The sequence below is a fragment of the Pseudophryne corroboree genome, chromosome 9 (genome assembly GCF_028390025.1).
Source record: "Pseudophryne corroboree isolate aPseCor3 chromosome 9, aPseCor3.hap2, whole genome shotgun sequence".
Classification (NCBI taxonomy): domain Eukaryota; kingdom Metazoa; phylum Chordata; class Amphibia; order Anura; family Myobatrachidae; genus Pseudophryne; species Pseudophryne corroboree.
In genome coordinates, this window is record NC_086452.1 from 427,386,027 (window position 1) to 427,405,315 (window position 19,289).

General features: G+C 48.0%; 1 protein-coding gene across 3 annotated transcripts in view; it reads right to left on the reverse strand.

Moving 5' to 3' along the window:
* Positions 1–795: 795 nt before the first annotated feature.
* Positions 796–19,289, reverse strand: part of CPNE9 (copine family member 9) — a 560,849-nt gene continuing 542,355 nt past the window's right edge. For all 3 annotated transcript variants that reach the window (XM_063940993.1, XM_063940994.1, XM_063940995.1), the window contains 2 exons: positions 15,125–15,198; positions 796–1,607 (listed from right to left, as the gene is read on the reverse strand). In XM_063940993.1, the coding sequence (XP_063797063.1) occupies positions 1,425–1,607; positions 15,125–15,198 (257 nt within the window). In that variant the 3' untranslated portion in view covers positions 796–1,424. The remainder of the gene's footprint in view (positions 1,608–15,124; positions 15,199–19,289) is intronic.

The window sequence follows — 19,289 nt, forward strand, 5'->3', positions numbered from 1 at the left end:
TTTTGAAAATTTTTAGAAGTTAATAATAAAATGGGGAGGGTCAAAGGTGACAATGGCATACATTTATTTACTACATTTTCAGAAGTCATAAACTGTGGGGTTGCTCCTTCAAAACTATTGAGCCTCATTGATAGTTGTACATATGTATGATGTAATTGTGCAATATTGACACACTAAGCATGCACAGGATTTGCATCCTTATTCATAGTTGTAGGAATATTGCACTTGTGATTCCTTGCACTAGATAAGCAGATCAGGGACGTTAATGTGCAGATGTAAGTTAATCACACACTTAGAGATATGGAGCCCATTGATTTTACATCGCCCACCACAACTCAGCCAGAGACAGGCTTCCGTTCCCTGTATGTATGGCTCAGAATTGTACGGAGCTTTTGATACAGGCCCACGACACTTCCAAAGTCAGGGACGTTCTGTGCAATCACATTGCCACCACCCAGATCCCGCCCAAAGAAGCCCTATTTCACAGACAGATCTGTATACGTTCCGTCCAACTCAGAATAAGACGGACTTACGTAAAAATTAGTATATTCATTTCTGTGCATGTGCAAAAACTCGCCATTTGCGTCCGTGCTAATAATAATAATGATAATGCGAAGAGATTCGTCCGTCTCAGTTCCAAAGTTCATGGCGGTGGGAAAATGCTTTGTTCTTTCTACAAATATATTTATTTCCTGAGCAAATTTACTAATAGCTTGTATCAGCAGGAGACTTCACTTGAAGTTTCAGACTTCGGTAACCAACAACAGGGTCCAAACCGCGACTTCTCAGAGAAACACAGTTTAGCTTAAAGGTTTATTTGTATATATCTGGAGACAGATGAGGACTACAGTATACAATTCCTCAGAAAGCACAAATGTACATTATTTGTATACTTTAAATTCTGAAAAAAAAAAAAAAAGTTCTTAAATACTGTACAGCATGACCCACCTAGCACTATATCCATTCAGCATGACCCACCTAGCACTGTATCCATTCAGCATGACCCACCTAGCACTGCATCAATTCTTAGTGCAAAACCTGCTGCTACCACCTCCCTCCCCCCCCCCCCCCCCTTCCCTCCCAAGTAATGTATATGTCATTGAGACCATCTCACTGCTGCCTTCCATTGTCAGTGGACCACCAAAAGTCTTGTGCACAAGAAGTCCAGTCTTGCCTTCGGAAGGATCAGTAGTATTAATCCAGGGTTAGGAATTCCAGTCCGTATATTGCATAACCCCTGGAAGATTGGGGTGCAGCTAGTTTATTAGAGATGCAATTAGCAGGCATATCCCATGACTAAGCAGATGCCAGACTGAGGGAGAGGAGATTGGGAGGTCAAAGCGAAACCCTGTCTTTTTTATCATATGGTGGCGGGGAGGGGGGGGGGATCCATTCTGTGCAGGACGGAATAGCGTGGTCGGTGCTCAGATGTGCGAGGGAAGGCTCTGAATGGGGGCGGAAGGCGGCAGTGGCCGGGGCTTGATCTCACGTGATTTCATGTAGGAGAGGAACTGCTCTGGAATCTCAGCTAGGACATCCTTGGCAAGTCTCGCCATGCTCAGCACTTGGTTCCCAGAGCGGTCCACATAGTCACGGAATGGCACAAACTGTAAAGGAAGGAAAACAAGCAGTGAGGTGTAAGATATCAGAACCCCCAAAATGTCATATCTGCAATAAGAAGACATATTACATGATTCTCTGGGGTGCCTCAACAAGTCACCATTGGACAAATCCCATGTCCAGGCCACCACTGGAAGTCACATGTCCAGGCCACCACTGGAAGTCACATGACCAGACCTTCACTGGACATTACATGACCACACCACCACTGGAAGTCACATGACCAAACCACACTCAGAAGTCACATGACCAAACCACACTCAGAAGTCACATAACCAAACCACACTCAGAAGTCATATGGAAAGGCAACCAAATAATAATAGTTTACAGCAGATGGTTGTAAGCCCACATTAGACATTAAAGAGGGGCGGAGAAGTGCATGTCTGGGTTCCATAGCAAAACCTGTGTGGGTGCTTGTTCATGCTTGTGTCACTTCCTGTGACCCCACCCCATCTTCTGCTCTACTTCTGAGCATGATCTGTGCACAAGCATCGGACAGCACAGAAGAGGCCTCCACTCTGATCAATGGGGCTATGGGCCCTGTAACCACTATATATCTCTGCTCCTGGTCATAGGGTTACATGGTCGCAATCTGAATTCATCTAAAAAAATAAATTTAGGGAATTTTTGTGGCAGGTAATTGTAACCTCAACACAACTGCTCCCCCAACCCCAGCAGCACAAATACACTTAAAACAAGTAAGAAAGAGGCAATAAAAATTATAGAGGTTAGAGATGTACGCGATGCCTGTATTTACGTAGTTGAGCAATTATCGGCCAACTGCGCATGTGTCACGGCCGCACTGTGCATGCACCATGGTACCTTTGCGAAGTCGCTTGCAGTGAGGATTTATTTGCAAACTGATTGACAGTCAGAGACTGTTTGGGGGCAGCTATGGGGATTGGCAGCAAAAATGTAGGCATGTCGCAACCGTTTTCTGGGCGTGTCTCTGCCCACATCTGTGATCTCGTACACAGAAAACATGGCGCCAGGTCTCAATCCCTGCGGGCATTCTGCGTGACATAAAGTTACTGAGATGGTCAATTATTGGAGGATCTGCGGCCACGGCTGTGTGTTTGCATGCACTTCCAGGTGGCTACAGCATTAACATGTTTTCGCACATCCGCAGCATACGAGATCGCAGCTATGAATGCATTAACATACATCTCTGACTCAGGCCTTTATATGGGAAAATTTGGGATCAGAAGGATTATTTAGCAACTTGGTGTCGGATACTGAATTCTGAATCCTTTTACTCAAAACTCAGCCACATACCAAACTCATGCGCCATATGTATCAATCACGTTTTACTAAAATCACGTGGAATCTGATTATAAGTATCGGGGCTCTGTAGCTACAGTCTAATGCAGGATATATCACAGACATTTCCTGCAAAAGGCTCATTATTCCCAATGAGGACTGCAATCCGACCCTATGTACCAACCTCCAAAAGCTTACCTTTTCAGAGTCTGGCCCCGAAGGCTGACGCCATCTTTAGATAGCGGTAACCGTTCTGTGCCTTATAGAGGGATCCTAGGGGTGTGGCTCAATAAGTCTACAGTGTTTACACATATTCACACTCACAGGCAATAGGTCGACCCCATAGGTCGACATGCAATAGGTCGACGGGTACAAAAGGTTGAATGGGAAAAGGTCGACTGTGTGTAAGGTCAACAAGTACAAAAGGTCAACAGGGTTAAAATGTCGACACAACGTTTTTTAGGTTTCTTTGGCCACATATTGTCCAGTTCATATTGTGACCACCATAAGTACAAACATATACGCCTGCCACGCTTTGGGCAAGGTGGCTCGCCAGAGTTACTATTCCCAATCGTAGTCCACGTGGATAGTAAATGAAGCAAAAGTTTTTTGTTTTGTTTTTTAAATAAAAAATACCCTGCGTCGACCATTTGTATGTCGACATTGTTACCTGTCGACCCTTTGTCCCTGTTGACTTACTGCATGTCAACCATATAGTATTGACTGTCTATCTAGACCAGTGATGGGGAACCTTTGGCCCTCCAACTGTTGGTGAACTACACATACCAGCATGCCCTGCTGCAGTTTTGCTATTCGGACATGCTTAAACTGTTGCAGGGCATTCTGGGATGTGTAGTTCAACAACAGCTGGAAGGCCAAAGGTTCCCCATCCCTGATCTAGACACTGTCGATACATACATTGGAACCTGGATTCTAATAGGAAAGGATCTTGCGATCCCTCTCCCTTATCCTCAGTGTCCACCTCCGATGTGTCTCGGTAAATGACACTGACGCACATGTGCAGTGTCAGAAACTGTGAATGAGTATTTCTACAGTCCATAAGACTCCTTTGTTGTACCAGGTCCTATTGTGCAGGAACATCTGGTTCTGGCAAACCAAAGTCCCTACAGAAATTTTAAAACATAAGGGGTAATTCAGATCTGATCGCTGCTGGGCGTTTTTGCACAGCAGGCGATCAGGTCTGAACTACACATGCGTATGCACCGCAACTCGCAGGCACGATGGACCGCAGCAACGGGGATGTCAATCACCTTGTGATCGCCGGTGTGTTCGTAATTTTCGCACCATCCCGTCGCTGACCGGCGATCGCAAGGTGATTGACAGGAAGAGGCCATTTCTGGGTGGGTGGCAACTGACCATTTCCAGGGAAGCAGGGTTTCTGACGTCAGCTCCGGCCCCGATCATCGCAGCGGCTGAGTAAGTCCTGGGCAGTGCCAACGATTGCGATCGCACAACTGCAAAAAGGTAATAACCTCCCCCTGTAGGCGGCGACTACCTGATCGCAAGGCAGCGAAAAATGAACCCTAGCGATCAGGTCTGAATTACCCCCCATAGTAAAGATCATTATGTCAAAATCTCTAATGCACGCCACGACTCAGATCGTCAAATAATTGCGGCACTACCATGAATATTCTTACATAGGGACCCAAGTCTCAAACCTAAAAAAATATCAGAATTTAAGCAGCACAGACCTTCCTGATACCTGTAATGTCTGCTTTCAGAAGAGAAAAATCTCCTACTTCTGAGAACTAAAACCACAGAGAAATCAGGGTTTGTATTGGAAAAGGCCCATAGGATGCAGATGATTTCCAAACTAAGGGCCTGGTTTATGTAGCTGAAAATCATGTTTCTGCAGTATTTAAGTACTGGTAAATGGTAAAGGGGGAACCTTGCATAATTGTGCCAGGCCACCTCAGTGTCTGCCCGGCCCACTGCTTCGCTCTGCTGTGTCCTGCTCAGTAGCCGCCTGCTTTGTAACATCCACCCCTCGTTGCTGGGACAGCCTATTAACGGATGCACTGTCCTGGATTGGCTTTAATGATAAATTGCCTCATGATATTGCGCAATTCCGGAAGTGATGTCGGTGGTCAGGGACCACTGCATCACTCGGAGGATCCAGGGAGCATGAGGAGATTCGTTCTGCACAAGTGCAGTACAGATCTCCTATTGTACACAACGGGGGCACACAGTGGGCAGAAAATCGCATGTGATGCGACCTGGCCAGGTAACGTACACCTGGCTCCGGTCGCATCACGTGCAACAATGCCAGCCAAGTGGTTAAGGGCCATCACATAGGAACAGATAATGGGGGTCATTCCGAGTTGTTCGCTCGTTGCCGATTTTCGCTATACTGCGATTAGTCGCTTACTGCGCATGCGCAAGGTTCGCAGAGCGCATGCGCTTAGTTATTTTACACAAAAGTGAGGTATTTTACTCACGGCATAACGAAGCTTTTTCATCGCTGTGCTGATCGTAGTGTGACTGACAGGAAGTGGGTGTTTCTGGGCGGAAACTGGCCGTTTTATGGGAGTGTGCGGAAAAACGCAGGCGTTCTAGTTACAAAACGCAGGAGTGGCTGGAGAAACGGGGGAGTGGTTGGGAAAACGCTGGGTGTGTTTGTGACGTCAAACCAGGAACGAAAAGGACTGAGCTGGTCGCAGTGGCTGAGTAAGTCTGGAGCTACTCAGAAACTGCTAAGAAATTTCTATTCGCAATTCTGCTAATATTTCGTTCGCACTTCTGCTAAGCTAAGATTCACTCCCAGAGGGCGGCGGCTTAGCGTGTGCAATGCTGCTAAAAGCAGCTAGCGAGCGAACAACTCGGAATCATCCCCAATATCGCACAACTGTGCGAATGTACAGCTCTGATCTAGGATAGCACACCTTCCCATTCCCAACCCGCCACTTGGCATTCTCCGGAATGAGTCTGTATATATGCAAGAGCCAGAGGCGTCGTAATGATGGACACTGCTGGCGTGCACTGTAAACCACGATCATCTCATTGCTACAGTACGCAAGACAGCAGCTGCCTGCTACTACACAGCCCAGCAGTGCCCGTTGTTGTCAGGCTGCAGGCTAGTGCCTATGGACCCAGTCATTCAGGTAAATGTCAGGTGCTTGTGTGTGCGGTCAGAACTCGCAAATAAAAGCAATTTTCCTGACCAAGAAAATACATTTGCAGAAAATAAAGCTGCAAGGTTTAAAGTGTTGGAAATATGTGTGTACAGGCTTGAGGATATAGCAGAGTGTCTGTACACACCAGCGTGTGCCTTAAGTTACAACTACGAACAGCCCAGTTACTGTACTTACCCAGTGGAGTGGTTTTATTGAGGACAGAGCAGGTATAGCTGTACTCACTGTTATACACACTGGTAGATGGAGCAGGTCTTGGGGGTCATTCCGAGTTGATCGCTAGATAAAAGTGTTCGCAGCGCAGCGATTAAGTGAAAAAGTGGCACTTCTACGCATGCGGCGCAATGCGCACGTGCGACGTACTTTCACAACAGCCGATGTAGTTTTACATAAGAACTAGCAAGGCTTTTCATTCGCAATGTCCGCCGCAGAGTGATTGACATGAAGTGGGCGTTTCTGGGTGTCAACTGACCGTTTTTAGGGAGTGTTCGGAAAAACGCAGGCGTGCCAGGGAAAACGCAGGCATGTCTGGGAGAACGCAGGGCGTGTTTGTGACGTCAAATCCAGAACTGAACAGTCTGAAGTGATCTCAAGCGCTGAGTAGGTCTGGAGCTACTCTGAAACGGCATCATTTTTTTTTAGAGCCGCTCTGCTACACTTTCATTCGCACTTCTGCTAAGCTAAGATACACTCCCAGTGGGAGGCGGCTTAGCATTTGCACGGCTGCTAAAAACTGCTAGCGATCGATCAACTCGGAATGACCCCCCTTGAGCGGAGTGTGGTGTCATACAGCTCACGAGCCGGTGAGTGTATGTAGGTACCGGGTAGCGGTGCAGGATGCTGGAACCGGAGTTATGAGCCTTATTTATGTATGTTAGCAAACCAAAAAAAGCAAAACCATGTTGCACTGAGGTGGGGCAGATGTAACATGTGCAGAGAGAGAGTTGGTTTTGGGTGGGATGTGAGCAAACTGAAATCTAAATTGTAGTGTAGAAATTAAGCAACAAGTATTTACCATGCACAGAAACAATATAACCCACCCAAATCTAATTCTCTCTGCACATGTTACATCTGCCCCACCTGCAGTGCAACATGGTTTTGCCCAATTAATAACTTTTTTGGTCTGCTAACAAACCTGAATAACCCCCTATGTCAGCAAATAATCACCGGTCTCACTGGAGTTACTCTCACACAGGGCGAGATGTATTAACATACATCGCCGCCCATCACAGTGATGCTAATCGCATATGTACTAACATATGCGATTAACATCGCAATGCGGTGATGGAGGCCCCCCGCAATACCTGTGAGGTGGTGTGTTGGGGGTCTCCGTCACCTCCCTGGGGTCATCATCTCCTCCCAGCACGGCATGCAGGCAGCGGGCTGTCCCGGGGGCCTCCTGCTCCTCCCTGCAGCCGGAAGGACCTCTCGCTGTGTTGCTAGGGGGAGGAGGAGTTTAGCTTCCGGGACCAGGGCTGCCTGGACGACGGATGCTGAGGGGAGGGGGGTCGGCGTCACAGCGGCGTGGGGTGGCGGCTGGCGGTAAGAAGCCCATAGGCTTCTATAGGATATCGCCATCAAAAGATTGCAATACCCTCAGGGGCAAAAACGCAGCGGCCGGGGGTTAGTACATATGAAAATGCGGCAAAACCCCCGAAAATGGGGGTTTTCTGCATTTTCCCTTAGTACATCCTATCCACAGTCTCAAGATGGCTCTGCCCATGCTGAGTAGTAGCCATGGTGGCCATTTTGATACAGGGAATGAAGCCTCCCTGGAGGAATAGCAACATGGAGTCTGCACAGTAGCATGTTCCACTTTCAACATAAATAGGATTTTGGTACCTACCGGTAAATCCTTTTCTCGTAGTCCGTAGAGGATGCTGAGGTCCACATGGGGTATAGACGGGTCCACCAGGAGCCATTGGCACTTAAGAGTTTAGAGTGTGGGCTAACTCCTCCCTCTATGCCCCTCCTACCAGACTCAGTCTAGAAACTGTGTCCGAGGAGACGACATACTTCGAGAGAAGGATTATACAGATAGTGGTGAGATTCATACCAGCTCACACATACAAGGCACGTCAAGCCAACGAGCTTGAACTACTCATCAACAGCTGAAACATTACTTACCAAGTAACAATGCAGTACTCAACTGAAACGAAGTTGTACTGAACCAAAACATATGCAGGAAACGAAGCGCTGGGCAGGCGCCCAGCATCCTCTATGGACTACGAGAAAAGGATTTACCGGTAGGTACCAAAATCCTATTTTCTCTTACGTCCTAGAGGATGCTGGCGTCCACATTAGTACCATGTGGATGTACCAAAGCTCCCAGAACGAGAGGGAGAGCGCGGAGGCTCCTGCAGAACTGATTGACTGAACTTCAGATCATCAGAGGCCAATGTATCGAACTTGTAAAACTTTGCAAACGTGTTCGACCCAGACCAAGTTGCAGCTCGGCAAAGTTGTACTGCCGAGACACCCCGGGCAGCCGCCCAGGAAGACCCCACCTTACGAGTAGAGTGGGCCTTAACAGATTTTGGACATGGCAATCCTGCCGTAGAATGGGGTCATTCCGAGTTGTTCGCTCGTTGCCGATTTTCGCTATACTGCGATTAGTCGCTTACTGCGCATGCGCAAGGTTCGCAGAGCGCATGCGCTTAGTTATTTTACACAAAAGTTAGGTATTTTACTCACGGCATAACGAAGCTTTTTCATCGTTCTGGTGATCGTAGTGTGATTGACAGGAAGTGGGTGTTTCTGGGCGGAAACTGGCCGTTTTCTGGGAGTGTGCGAAAAAACGCTGGCGTTTCTGGGAAAAACGCGGGAGTGTCTGAAGAAACGGGGGAGTGTCTGGGCGAACGCTGGGTGTGTTTGTGACGTCAAACCAGGAACGAAACTGACTGAACTGATCGCAATGTAGGAGTAAGTCTGGAGCTACTCAGAAACTGCTAAGAAATTTCTATTCGCAATTCTGCTAATCTTTCGTTCGCAATTCTGCTATGCTAAGATACACTCCCAGAGGGCGGCGGCTAAGCGTGTGCAATGCTGCTAAAAGCAGCTAGCGAGCGAACAACTCGGAATGAGGGCCACTAAGCGTATTGGATAGTGAACCTGATCCAGCGAGAAATCGTCTGCTTAGAAGCAGGGCACCCAATTTTCTTGGGATCATATAGGACAAACAGAGAGTCCGACTGTCTGCGACGAGAAGTTCTCTTCACATATATCTTCAGAGCCCTTAAGACATCCAAGGACTTTGATGTAATTGAGGAGTCAGTAGCCACTGGCACCACAATAGGTTGGTTGATATGAAATGCCGACACAACCTTCGTAAGAAACTGCTGACGTGTCCACAGCTGAGCTCTATCTTCATAGAAGATCAAATAAGGGCTTTTACAGAATAAAGCCCCCAGCTCGGACACCCATCTAGCAGAAGCTAAGGCCAACAACGTGACCGCCTTCCACATAAGAAAGTTGACCTCTACCTCCTGTAGAGGTTCAAACCAATCCGACTGGAGGAACTGCAACACCACGTTAAGGTCCCAAGGCGCCGTAGGCGGTACAAAGAGAGGTTGGATATGCAGAACTCCCTTCAAAAAGGTCTGAACCTCAGGGAGGACAGCCAATTGTTTCTGAAAGAAAATGGATAGGGCTGAAATCTGGACCTTTACAGATCCCAAACGCAGACCCATATCCACTCCTGCTTGCAGGAAGAGGAGGAAACGTCCCAGTTGAAACTCCACCGTAGGAAACTTCTTGGACTCACACCAAGAGACACATTTCTTCCAAATACGATGGTAATGTTTAGACGTTACCCCTTTCCTAGCCAGTGTGAGGGTAGGAATAACTTTTTTCGGAATGCCCTTCCGAGCAAGAATCAGGCGCTCAACTTCCATGCCGTCAAACATAGCCACGGTAAGACTTGATAGGCGAACGGCCCCTGCTGCAGCAGGTCCTCCTGAAGAGCAAGAGGCCTCGGCTCTTCTTGCAGTATATTCAGAAGGTCCGCGTACCAAGCCCTTCTTGGCTAGTCTGGGGCAACAAGGAGTGCTTGAACCCTTGTTCTCCTTATGAGCTTTAGGATTCTTGGGATGAGTGGGAGTGGTGGAAACACGTACACTGACTGGAACACCCACGGAGACACCAGGGCGTCCACTGCCACTGCCTGTGGGTCTCTCGACCTGGAACAATAACGCCGAAGCTTCTTGTTGAGACGAGAGGCCATCATGTCTATTTGGGGTAAGGCCCAAAGATCTGTTATTTTCTTGAACACCTCCGGATGGAATCCCCACTCTCCTGGATGGAGATCGTGTCTGCTGAGGAAGTCTGCTTCCCAGTTGTCTACTCCCGGAATGAAGATGGCTGACAGCGCTAATGCGTGTTTTTCTGTCCAGAGGAGTATTCTTGTGACCTCTGACATTGTCGCTCTGCTCTTTGTTCCGCCTTGTCGGTTTATGTAAGCCACTGTTGTTACGCTGTCCGACTGCACTTGAATGGCCCGATTTCTCAGAAGAGGGACCGCCTGAAGAAGACCGTTGTAGACGGCTCTTAGTTCCAGGATGTTGATGGGCAGGCCAGCTTCCAGGCTTGACCACCGTCCTTGGAAGGTTACCCCTTGAGTGACTGCTCCCCAGCCCCGAAGGCTCGCATCCGTGGTAAGAAGGACCCAGTCCTGAATCCCGAACCTGCGGCCCTCCAGAAGGTAAGGTAACTGGAGCCACCAGAGGAGAGAAATCTTTGCCTTTGGCGACAGACAAATTCTCTGGAGCATGTGGAGGTGAGATCCTGACCACTTGTCCAGGAGATCCAGTTGGAAGGTCCAAGCGTGGAACCTCCTGTACTGGAGAGCCTCGTAAGAGGCCACCATCTTTCCCAATAGGCGAATGCATTGATGAACCGACACCTGAGTTGGCTTCAGGACATCCCGGACCATAGCTTGTATCACCAACGCCTTTTCCTGCAGAAGAAACACCCTCTGCACTTCCGTATCCAAGATCATTCCCAGAAATGACAACCTCTGGGTTGGTTCCAAATGTGACTTTGGAAGATTCAGAATCCAACCGTGACTCTGGAGCAGCCGTGTTGTGAGAACAATGGACTGCAGAAGCTTCTCCTTGGATGATGCCTTTATCAGCAGATCGTCCAGATATGGAATGATGTTCACCCCCTGCTTGCGGTGGAGAATCATCATTTCCGCCATCACCTTGGTAAACACCCTCGGTGCTGTGGAGAGGCTGAATGGCAGGGCCTGGAACTGGAAATGACAGTCCTGCAGTGCGAAGTGGAGATAAGCCTGATGCGGCAGCCAGATCGGAATGTGGAGGTACGCATCCTTGATATCCAGTGATACCAGGAATTCCCCCTCTTCCAGACCTGATATCACTGCCCTGAGAGACTCCATCTTGAACTTGAACTCCTTTAGAAAGGGGTTCAATGATTTTAAGTTCAGAATGGGCCTGACCGAACCATCTGGTTCCGGTACCACGAAATAGTAACCTTTGGTCAGCATGTGAGGTGGCACTGGCACAATGACCTGTGCCTCCACCAGCTTTTGGACAGCGTCTTGTAGTACTGTGCTGTCCTCCAACAGAGTTGGTAAGCCTGACTTGAAAAAGCGATGAGGAGAGAGACTTTGAAATTCCACCTTGTATCCCTGAGACACAATATCTACCCCCAGGGATCCAGGCCGGACGATACCCAGACATGACTGAAGAGTCTGAGTCTCGCTCCCACTGGCCCCACCACCAGTGCGTGCAGTCCACCGTCATGCGGAGGACTTTGGCGTACCTGAAGCAGGCTTTTGTTCCTGTGAACCTGCAGCGGCAGGTTTCTTGGACTTAATCTGACCTCCCCTAAAGAAGGTATTGGATGTTATGGCCTTTCTAGGCTTGTTAGGCCGAAAAGACTGCGGTGCAGCTGAAGAGAAGGATTTCTTCGGAGCAGGTGCTGCTGAGGGAAGAAACGGAGACTTACCCGCTGTAGCGGTGGATATCCACGCGTCTAGAGCTTCCCCAAAGAGAGCCTGACCACGCTCCTTCTGGATTCCGCGTCGGCCGACCACTGGCGCAGCCAAAGTCCCGGACGAGCTGAAACAGACATGGAAGAAATTCCCGCAACTATGGAACCCAGATCTTTCATGGATTCTACCATAAAACCTGCAGAATCATGTATGTTGCGTAAATACAATGCAACGTCATCCCTATCCATCGTATCCAAATCCTCAAGCAAGACCACTTCACTATTGCTTTTGCAATCCATGCATTAGCAATAGTGGGACGTAATATGGCCCCAGAAGCAGAGTACATTGATTTATCAATTTTTCTATCTGCCTGCTCCTTTAAGGTGGTAGATCCTGGAACAGGCAAAACCACCTTTTTTGAGAGTCTGGACACAGATGCGTCAACAATCGGAGGGTTGTCCCACTTTTTCCTATCCTCCTCAGGGAAAGGAAAGCCACTTGAACCCTTTTAGGGATCTGGCACCTCTTCTCAGGATTTTCCCATGCTTTTTCAAATATAGCATTCAACTCCTTTGACGCAGGGAAGGTTAGCGAGGCTTTTTTATTTTCAGTGAAAAAAGCCTCCTCAACCTGCTCAGGTGTGGTATAATTTACATTTAACACATCCCTGATAGCCTCTATCAATAATTGCACCCCCCTTGCAAGAGATGCGGACCCCCGCAACACATCCCCATCACCATCTGTAGTGTCAGAATCGGTATCCGTGTCGTCTTGTGTGACATGCACAAGCACACGTTTGTGGGGGTATACAGCGGGGTGTCCTGAGGTAACAGACACAGGCCATACAGCCATAGAGCTCTGTAATACCTGGGTTGCAGATCCATTACTAGCAACCCTGTCAGAAATCTGAGAAATCCAAGTTTTAATAGAGGAAACCCACTCTGGTTCCCTTGTTGGAATCTGTGCTAAACCAGTGCTAACCTGATTATATGGAATAGGATCATCCTGGGAAGATAAATCCTCTGCAGCATAAGACACAGTGTCCCTGGACATAGCTAAAGGAGACCTCCAAACACTCCACACACACACAGGTGGGGGCAGACAGAGTTTCCCCACCAAGAAAGGCAAGAGAGACACAGAGATCGAAGCCAACCCACAATACAGAGCTTTTAGTAAAAGGCAACCCCTTACCAGCGCAGACTGTGTCCCTTAATAGGAGACACAGTCGTTTTACAGCCTCCCCTCCCTTCTACAGCCCCCTGGTACCGTGTACGGTCAGATGGAGCTGCTGTGCAGGGACCTGATCTTCCATCCAGCGCTGTGCAGGCAGGAAAATGGCGCTGGAACGCTGCTGGGTCCGCTCTGAGGAGAAGCTCCGCCCCTTTAATGGCGATGTCTTCCCGCTGTTCAAATTTTTATACTGGCCTGAGGAAACTTGCTGGCTGAGATCCGCGGACCCCAACAGGCTTGCTGACCAGTGTGGGGGTAAGCGCTGGCCCAGGGCACCGCACTATGTGCCTCTGCACCTTCCCAGGAGCGCAGTTAGTACTGCCCTCCCCATTGCCGCCATCTTCACACCGACCCCCCGCTTGCTAGGGGGGTTGGTGACTAACTCACCACTTCTTCAGCGTCTGTAAGGGGTTGGCGGCATGCTGCTGGGGCGAGCGGTCCCCTGTGGAGGAGACCGATCCGACCCCCCTGGAGCTCAGTGTCCCGTCAGCGGAGTCAGTGGCTCAAACCCCGCAGGGCGGACACTGCTTCTCCCTTAGTCCCTCGCTGCAGGCAGGCTGTTGCCAACAGCCTCCTGTAAAAAAACAAACTCTAAAAAATAACTTTTACTAGAAAAGCTCAGGAGAGCTCCCCTAGCTGTGACCGGCTCCTCCGGGCACATTTTCTAAACTGAGTCTGGTAGGAGGGGCATAGAGGGAGGAGCCAGCCCACACTCTAAAACTCTTAAAGTGCCAATAGCTCCTGGTGGACTCATCTATACCCCATGGTACTAATGTGGACCTCAGCATCCTCTAGGACATAAGAGAAATATACTTTCAAACACAACTGTGCTACATCATTGCTTTGTGCGTAACAGGTCCTTTTTAATTACACCACTGAACAGGTTGTCTGGTATACCTATAGGAGACGACAGAAGTGAACCTAAAGTATGACCATTTGCATATGCAAAAATATACATAGGGGCATTTCACTTTCCTAATTCTGTATTTTGAGTTACACGATCCTTAAGATACACTGGGGCCTATATATGTAACCAGACTATGGGCTGCTGAAAGCGGATTCTGCATGATTTAAGCATGATTAAAGTATCCATGTAATATACCCAGGGCTAACGTAGCTTACTGCAGACCCCATCATTCTCCAGCTCTCACCAATTTATCAGGCTCTGAAAAGCTGACGCCATCTTTAGACCGTCAGTGTACTGTATAGTCTGTAAATTGGATATTCGGATCTCTCCCTGGCATCTATAATATGGAGGTGTATGCACAGTATATATGTTGGGTCTGAACACAGCAATGAAAGCGATACTGCTAACTATCACTTTCGTTTTTACTACTAGTCGGGGCTGCTCTTATCAGAGCCACTGTCCCAGCAGGAGAATGTTGATAAATAGCTCAGAAAAATCATTCCTTTTGGGGCGATGTGTGGCGATAACAAATTTCACTTCATTGGGGTCCCCACCAGCAGCCAATGATAAATAGCACCCATGGCACCTTAAATGTAGAGCATACATGTGTCCAAGCAAAATCCGAAAATCGTCATCGCTAACGGAAAACTGCATCTGTCTTGTGCAGCCTAGGGACTTATGCTTGGCAAAAGGACGCATCTGAAATATATGTATAATGCAAGTCAAGACGTATCTCAAAGGGATGTGTTTAATTTGCACGCTATTATTGTATTCATCGATGAATTAACATCAGGGAGACTGGGCGGTCACCCAGTGGCCCCCACACACAGGGGCCCCCACACACAGCTACAAAACCTTAATCCGGCCCTAACTGTACTGTAATGGCACCTACCCGCACTGATCCATCTGTCCGCGCACAAGCGGCTGCAAGTATTAGATTTTATGTGACGTGCAACACTAACTCACCCCTATAGGTTACTTGCCCCATTTGTACTATACCTGCACAATGTCTCTTTCTGCATAGCGGCCTCTGGAGGAAACCCGGACCTCATCTCCGTCCAGTTCTTCCATTGCTGCAAACATCAATAACAGAGGAGTTAATGGTATCCCCGAAGAGGAACGCCAATAATTTCCTGCATAAGTGTCAAAGCAACATTCCGAACGTTAATAGAGCGCTGGCGGTGTTACAGTACTGTGCATGCTTTTATACATTCCCTGTTCTTCTGTTGTGTGCATTCATTACATCTTAGCTATGCAAGAGATCAGCAGACATTGGGCCTAATTCAGACCTGATCGCTAGGCTGCGTTTTCGTACAGCGGGCGACCAAGTCTAAACTGCGCATGAGTATGCACCGCAATGTGCAGGCGCGTCGCACGGGTACAAAGCGGATCGCCGCTCAGTGATGGGTTTGTGCAAGGAGATTGACAGGAGGAAGCCGTTTTTGGGTGTCGACTGACCGTTTTCTGGGAGTGTTTGGAAAAACACAGGCGTGTCCAGACATTTGCAGGGCGGGTGACTGACGTTAATTCCGGGACCAGACTGGCTGAAGTGATCGCAGCGGCTGAGTAAGTCCTGGGCTGCGCAGAGACTGCACAAGATCTGTTTGTAGAGCTCTGCTACACATGTGATCACACACTTGCAAAGCGAAAATACACTTCCCTATGGGCGGCGACTATACGAACGCCGGACTGCAAAAAAAAAACCTAGTGAACAAACAGGTGTGAATTAGGCCCATTGTGCACTGTGACCACATTGGCTAGTGGGTGTGGATTAACAGATCGACAATGTTTAGGTCAACAGTCATTAGGTCAACAGCGAATGGTCAACAGGAACAGAAGGTCAACAGATGAAAGGTCAACAGTGGTTAAGCTTGACAGGTACAAAAGGTCGAAATGGAAATGGTCGACACACAAACGGTCAACACAAGTTTTTTGGGTTATTTTGTGCCACTGTTATCTGTTTACTGCTATCTGACCACCATCAGTAGAAACTTCAACACTCGGGGGCTTGCATCGCTCACCTCAGATTACTGTTCCCAATAGATGTCCACGTGGATAGTAAATCAAGCAGATGTTGAAAAATCATTTGTAAACCATTTAAAACATATGTTGACCATTTTTATGTCAACTTTTTGAACATGTCAACCTTTTGTACCTGTTGACCTAATGTATGTAGACTATATGGTGTTGACATATTGATTGTCGACGCATGATCTATCATCCAGATACCTTGGCTAGCAGTAGATTAAGCTGCAGACTCTCTTGGGGCCTGATTCTAAGTATGGACCAATGCCAACGCTGGCAGAGTTCAGTGATTTGTTTTTTTGCTTCTGCAACTGTGTGAAAAGCCCTAGAAACTCTTGCGGCACATACATCACACAGTGGGGGTCGGCTTTCATATCACAGCTGCTTCCATGGAAGCAGCCATGATGGCGCTGTATGGTAGCTGCCGGATGTCCCGGTCTGTTGCTATTTATACTCAGTCTTGCATTTTATTTCCTGGAAAAAAGCAGAAAAGGATCTCGGACTGACGACCTTCTGCATATAGGGAGGGGGAGATGATATTGCTGTTTATTGCAAAATATGTGGAGCATGAGTTGCGCTGAAAGCAGCGGTGGCTCCTACCTTTGAGGAGGAGGGGGGCTGACACGGGCCAGGTCCCGGGAGAGGGGGAAAGCCGCTGCTGCCGCAAGCCAGGTCCCGGGATTGCGCATTAGGGATGGCCATCGACCATCGATGATCCAAAATCAACAATGGTCTACGACCAATGTCAAATACTTTTACCATCGATGAAAGAAAACCAGATGGTTCAGTGCAATCGATGGTTAAGTGCTATCAACATTTTTTCCCCTCATAGTGTCACGGCACAGAGCTTAGCCCCACCCCCTGACACCAGCAAAGCCACGCCCCTGGGCTCTGATTGGCTTGCAGTTCAGTTAACAGTAATGCAGGGGTGATCATCGATGGGTAAACCATTGATGGTTCAAGTACAGAAGGTTTTACACCATTGAGGTTATCCATCGATGGTGACCATCGATGGATAACCCACCAATGGCCGGCCATCCCTACTGCACTTGTGTAGTCAAGCGGCCTGTTCACAAGCTCTGGTTCACGGATACTTAATCCACCATTGATTTTATTTTTGTATTCATGAAGGGCACTATTGTAATTAATATTTTCTTGCTTTACAGAACAATAATAACATAACGTTTTTAGAGAAGTACAGGTCACGAAAGGGGCATGGCCTAAATCCGGAGGTGTGGCCATACCCCCTTAGCCAGGGTCAGATCTAGGGAGGAGGCCTGATCAGTGTGATCATCTAGCCCCCTCTGCCCCCTCCCCCCTCGGGCATCAGTGTGCAGTCCCCCCTTTCTTACCTACATATCACCAGCAGCAGCCTCTTTCTACAGCCCAGCAGCTGATAGGTGATAAGTTAGAAGGTGATAAGGAAGAAGGGGAGCGGGGTGTTTCATGCAGACCCAGGCCCCTTCAAGAAGCCCGGGTAATTAGTACCTGCTCCCCCCCACTCTCAGCGCTACGGCCTGCACTCAGAATCTTTAAAACCACCCCTGGCTCCATCTCATTGGATACCATTTAATTCAGATTTACATAATTTGGTTTACATACAAATCCAAAGGTGTGAGGTCTGCGCAGATGCAAGATATGTTCTGTGCATGTGCAGAACAGGGCTTGTGATATCGCTCGTGGCCCCCTGCGGTGTTTGGGGGTGGCACCCGGCACCGTTCTACAAAATGGGGACATGGCTCCCCCCGTTTTGTCGAGTGACAGGTTCAGGGTCTGAGTCTTTGGATGCAGACTTACTGGAACAGTTGTGGTAAACAGAGAGTTGTGGTAAATGGAGTGCATTCACAGGAGGGAAATGTTACCAGTGGAGTACCCCAGGGATCTGTACTTGGACCAGTGCTTTTTAATATCTTTATTGGTGACATTGCAAATGGCATTAAAGGGAAAGTATGCCTTTTTGCAGATGACACAAAGGTATGCAACAGGTAAGCAATGTAACAAGGCAATGATGAAGGCTAGTCAGATGCTTGGCTGCATTGGGAGAGGAATCAGCAGCAGAAAGAAAGAAGTAATAATGCCACTGTATAGGTCATTGGTACGGCCTCATCTAGAATACTGTATTCAGTTCTGGAGGCCATATCTTCAAAAGGATATTAATACATTAGAAACTGTACAAAGGAGGGCAACTAAAATGGTGCATGGCCTACATCACAAATCATACCCAGAAAGACTAAGAAATCTCAATATGTATAGTTTGGAGCAGAGAAGGGAAAGGGGGGACATGATAGAAACTTTCAAATATATCAAGGGTTTTAACAAAGTCCAGGAGGGAAACATTCTCCAAATGAAGAGAAGCAATAGGACACGAGGACATGCACTTAGACTGGAGGGGGGGAGGTTCAGGGGAAATTTGCGGAAAAATTATTTCACAGAAAGGGTAGTGGACAAGTGGAATAGCCTCCCATCAGAGGTGGTAGAGGCTAAGACTGTAGAGCAATTTAAACATGCATGGGATAGACATAAGGATATCCTTACAAAGAAATAAGGATCAAATAAGGTTAGAGATAAAAAATAATATATATAAAAAAAAAAAAGGGGCAGACTAGATGGGCCAAGTGGTTCTTATCTGCCGACAAATTCTATGTTTCTATGTTTCTATGTAACAGGATGCCCGGAACCCGACGGCCAGCCTGAGTAAGCTTCAGCTTACGCAGGCTGACCAGTGCCTAAAAAAACATTGCGAACCGTGACCAATGGTCACGTTGGTGATCTGAGGCTGCGTCCTCAGATGCAGCACTTGCATCTCGCATATGCCAACAGGAGGCGTCTACCTCCTACAGTGTCCCCAGCTGCACTTGTATTACACGGAATTGCACAGCCGCTTCCTTACAGCTTAGCAATTCCTTACAAACATGAATTAGACCCTTTGGTACTGAAGTGATGACCTCAGTACAACCCAGTGTTCCTTATTATTCTAGAATATTCCCTAATAACCTTTCATGCACTGTAATGATAAACTAATATCTGTAAAACACCCTCCATGCATTGTCTGCCGGTATAATAATGCCCTTGCCTCAGCATAAAATATGAAGTGAGATTAATATGCACTAAAGCACGGAGGGCAGCGAGCCCGGAGAGG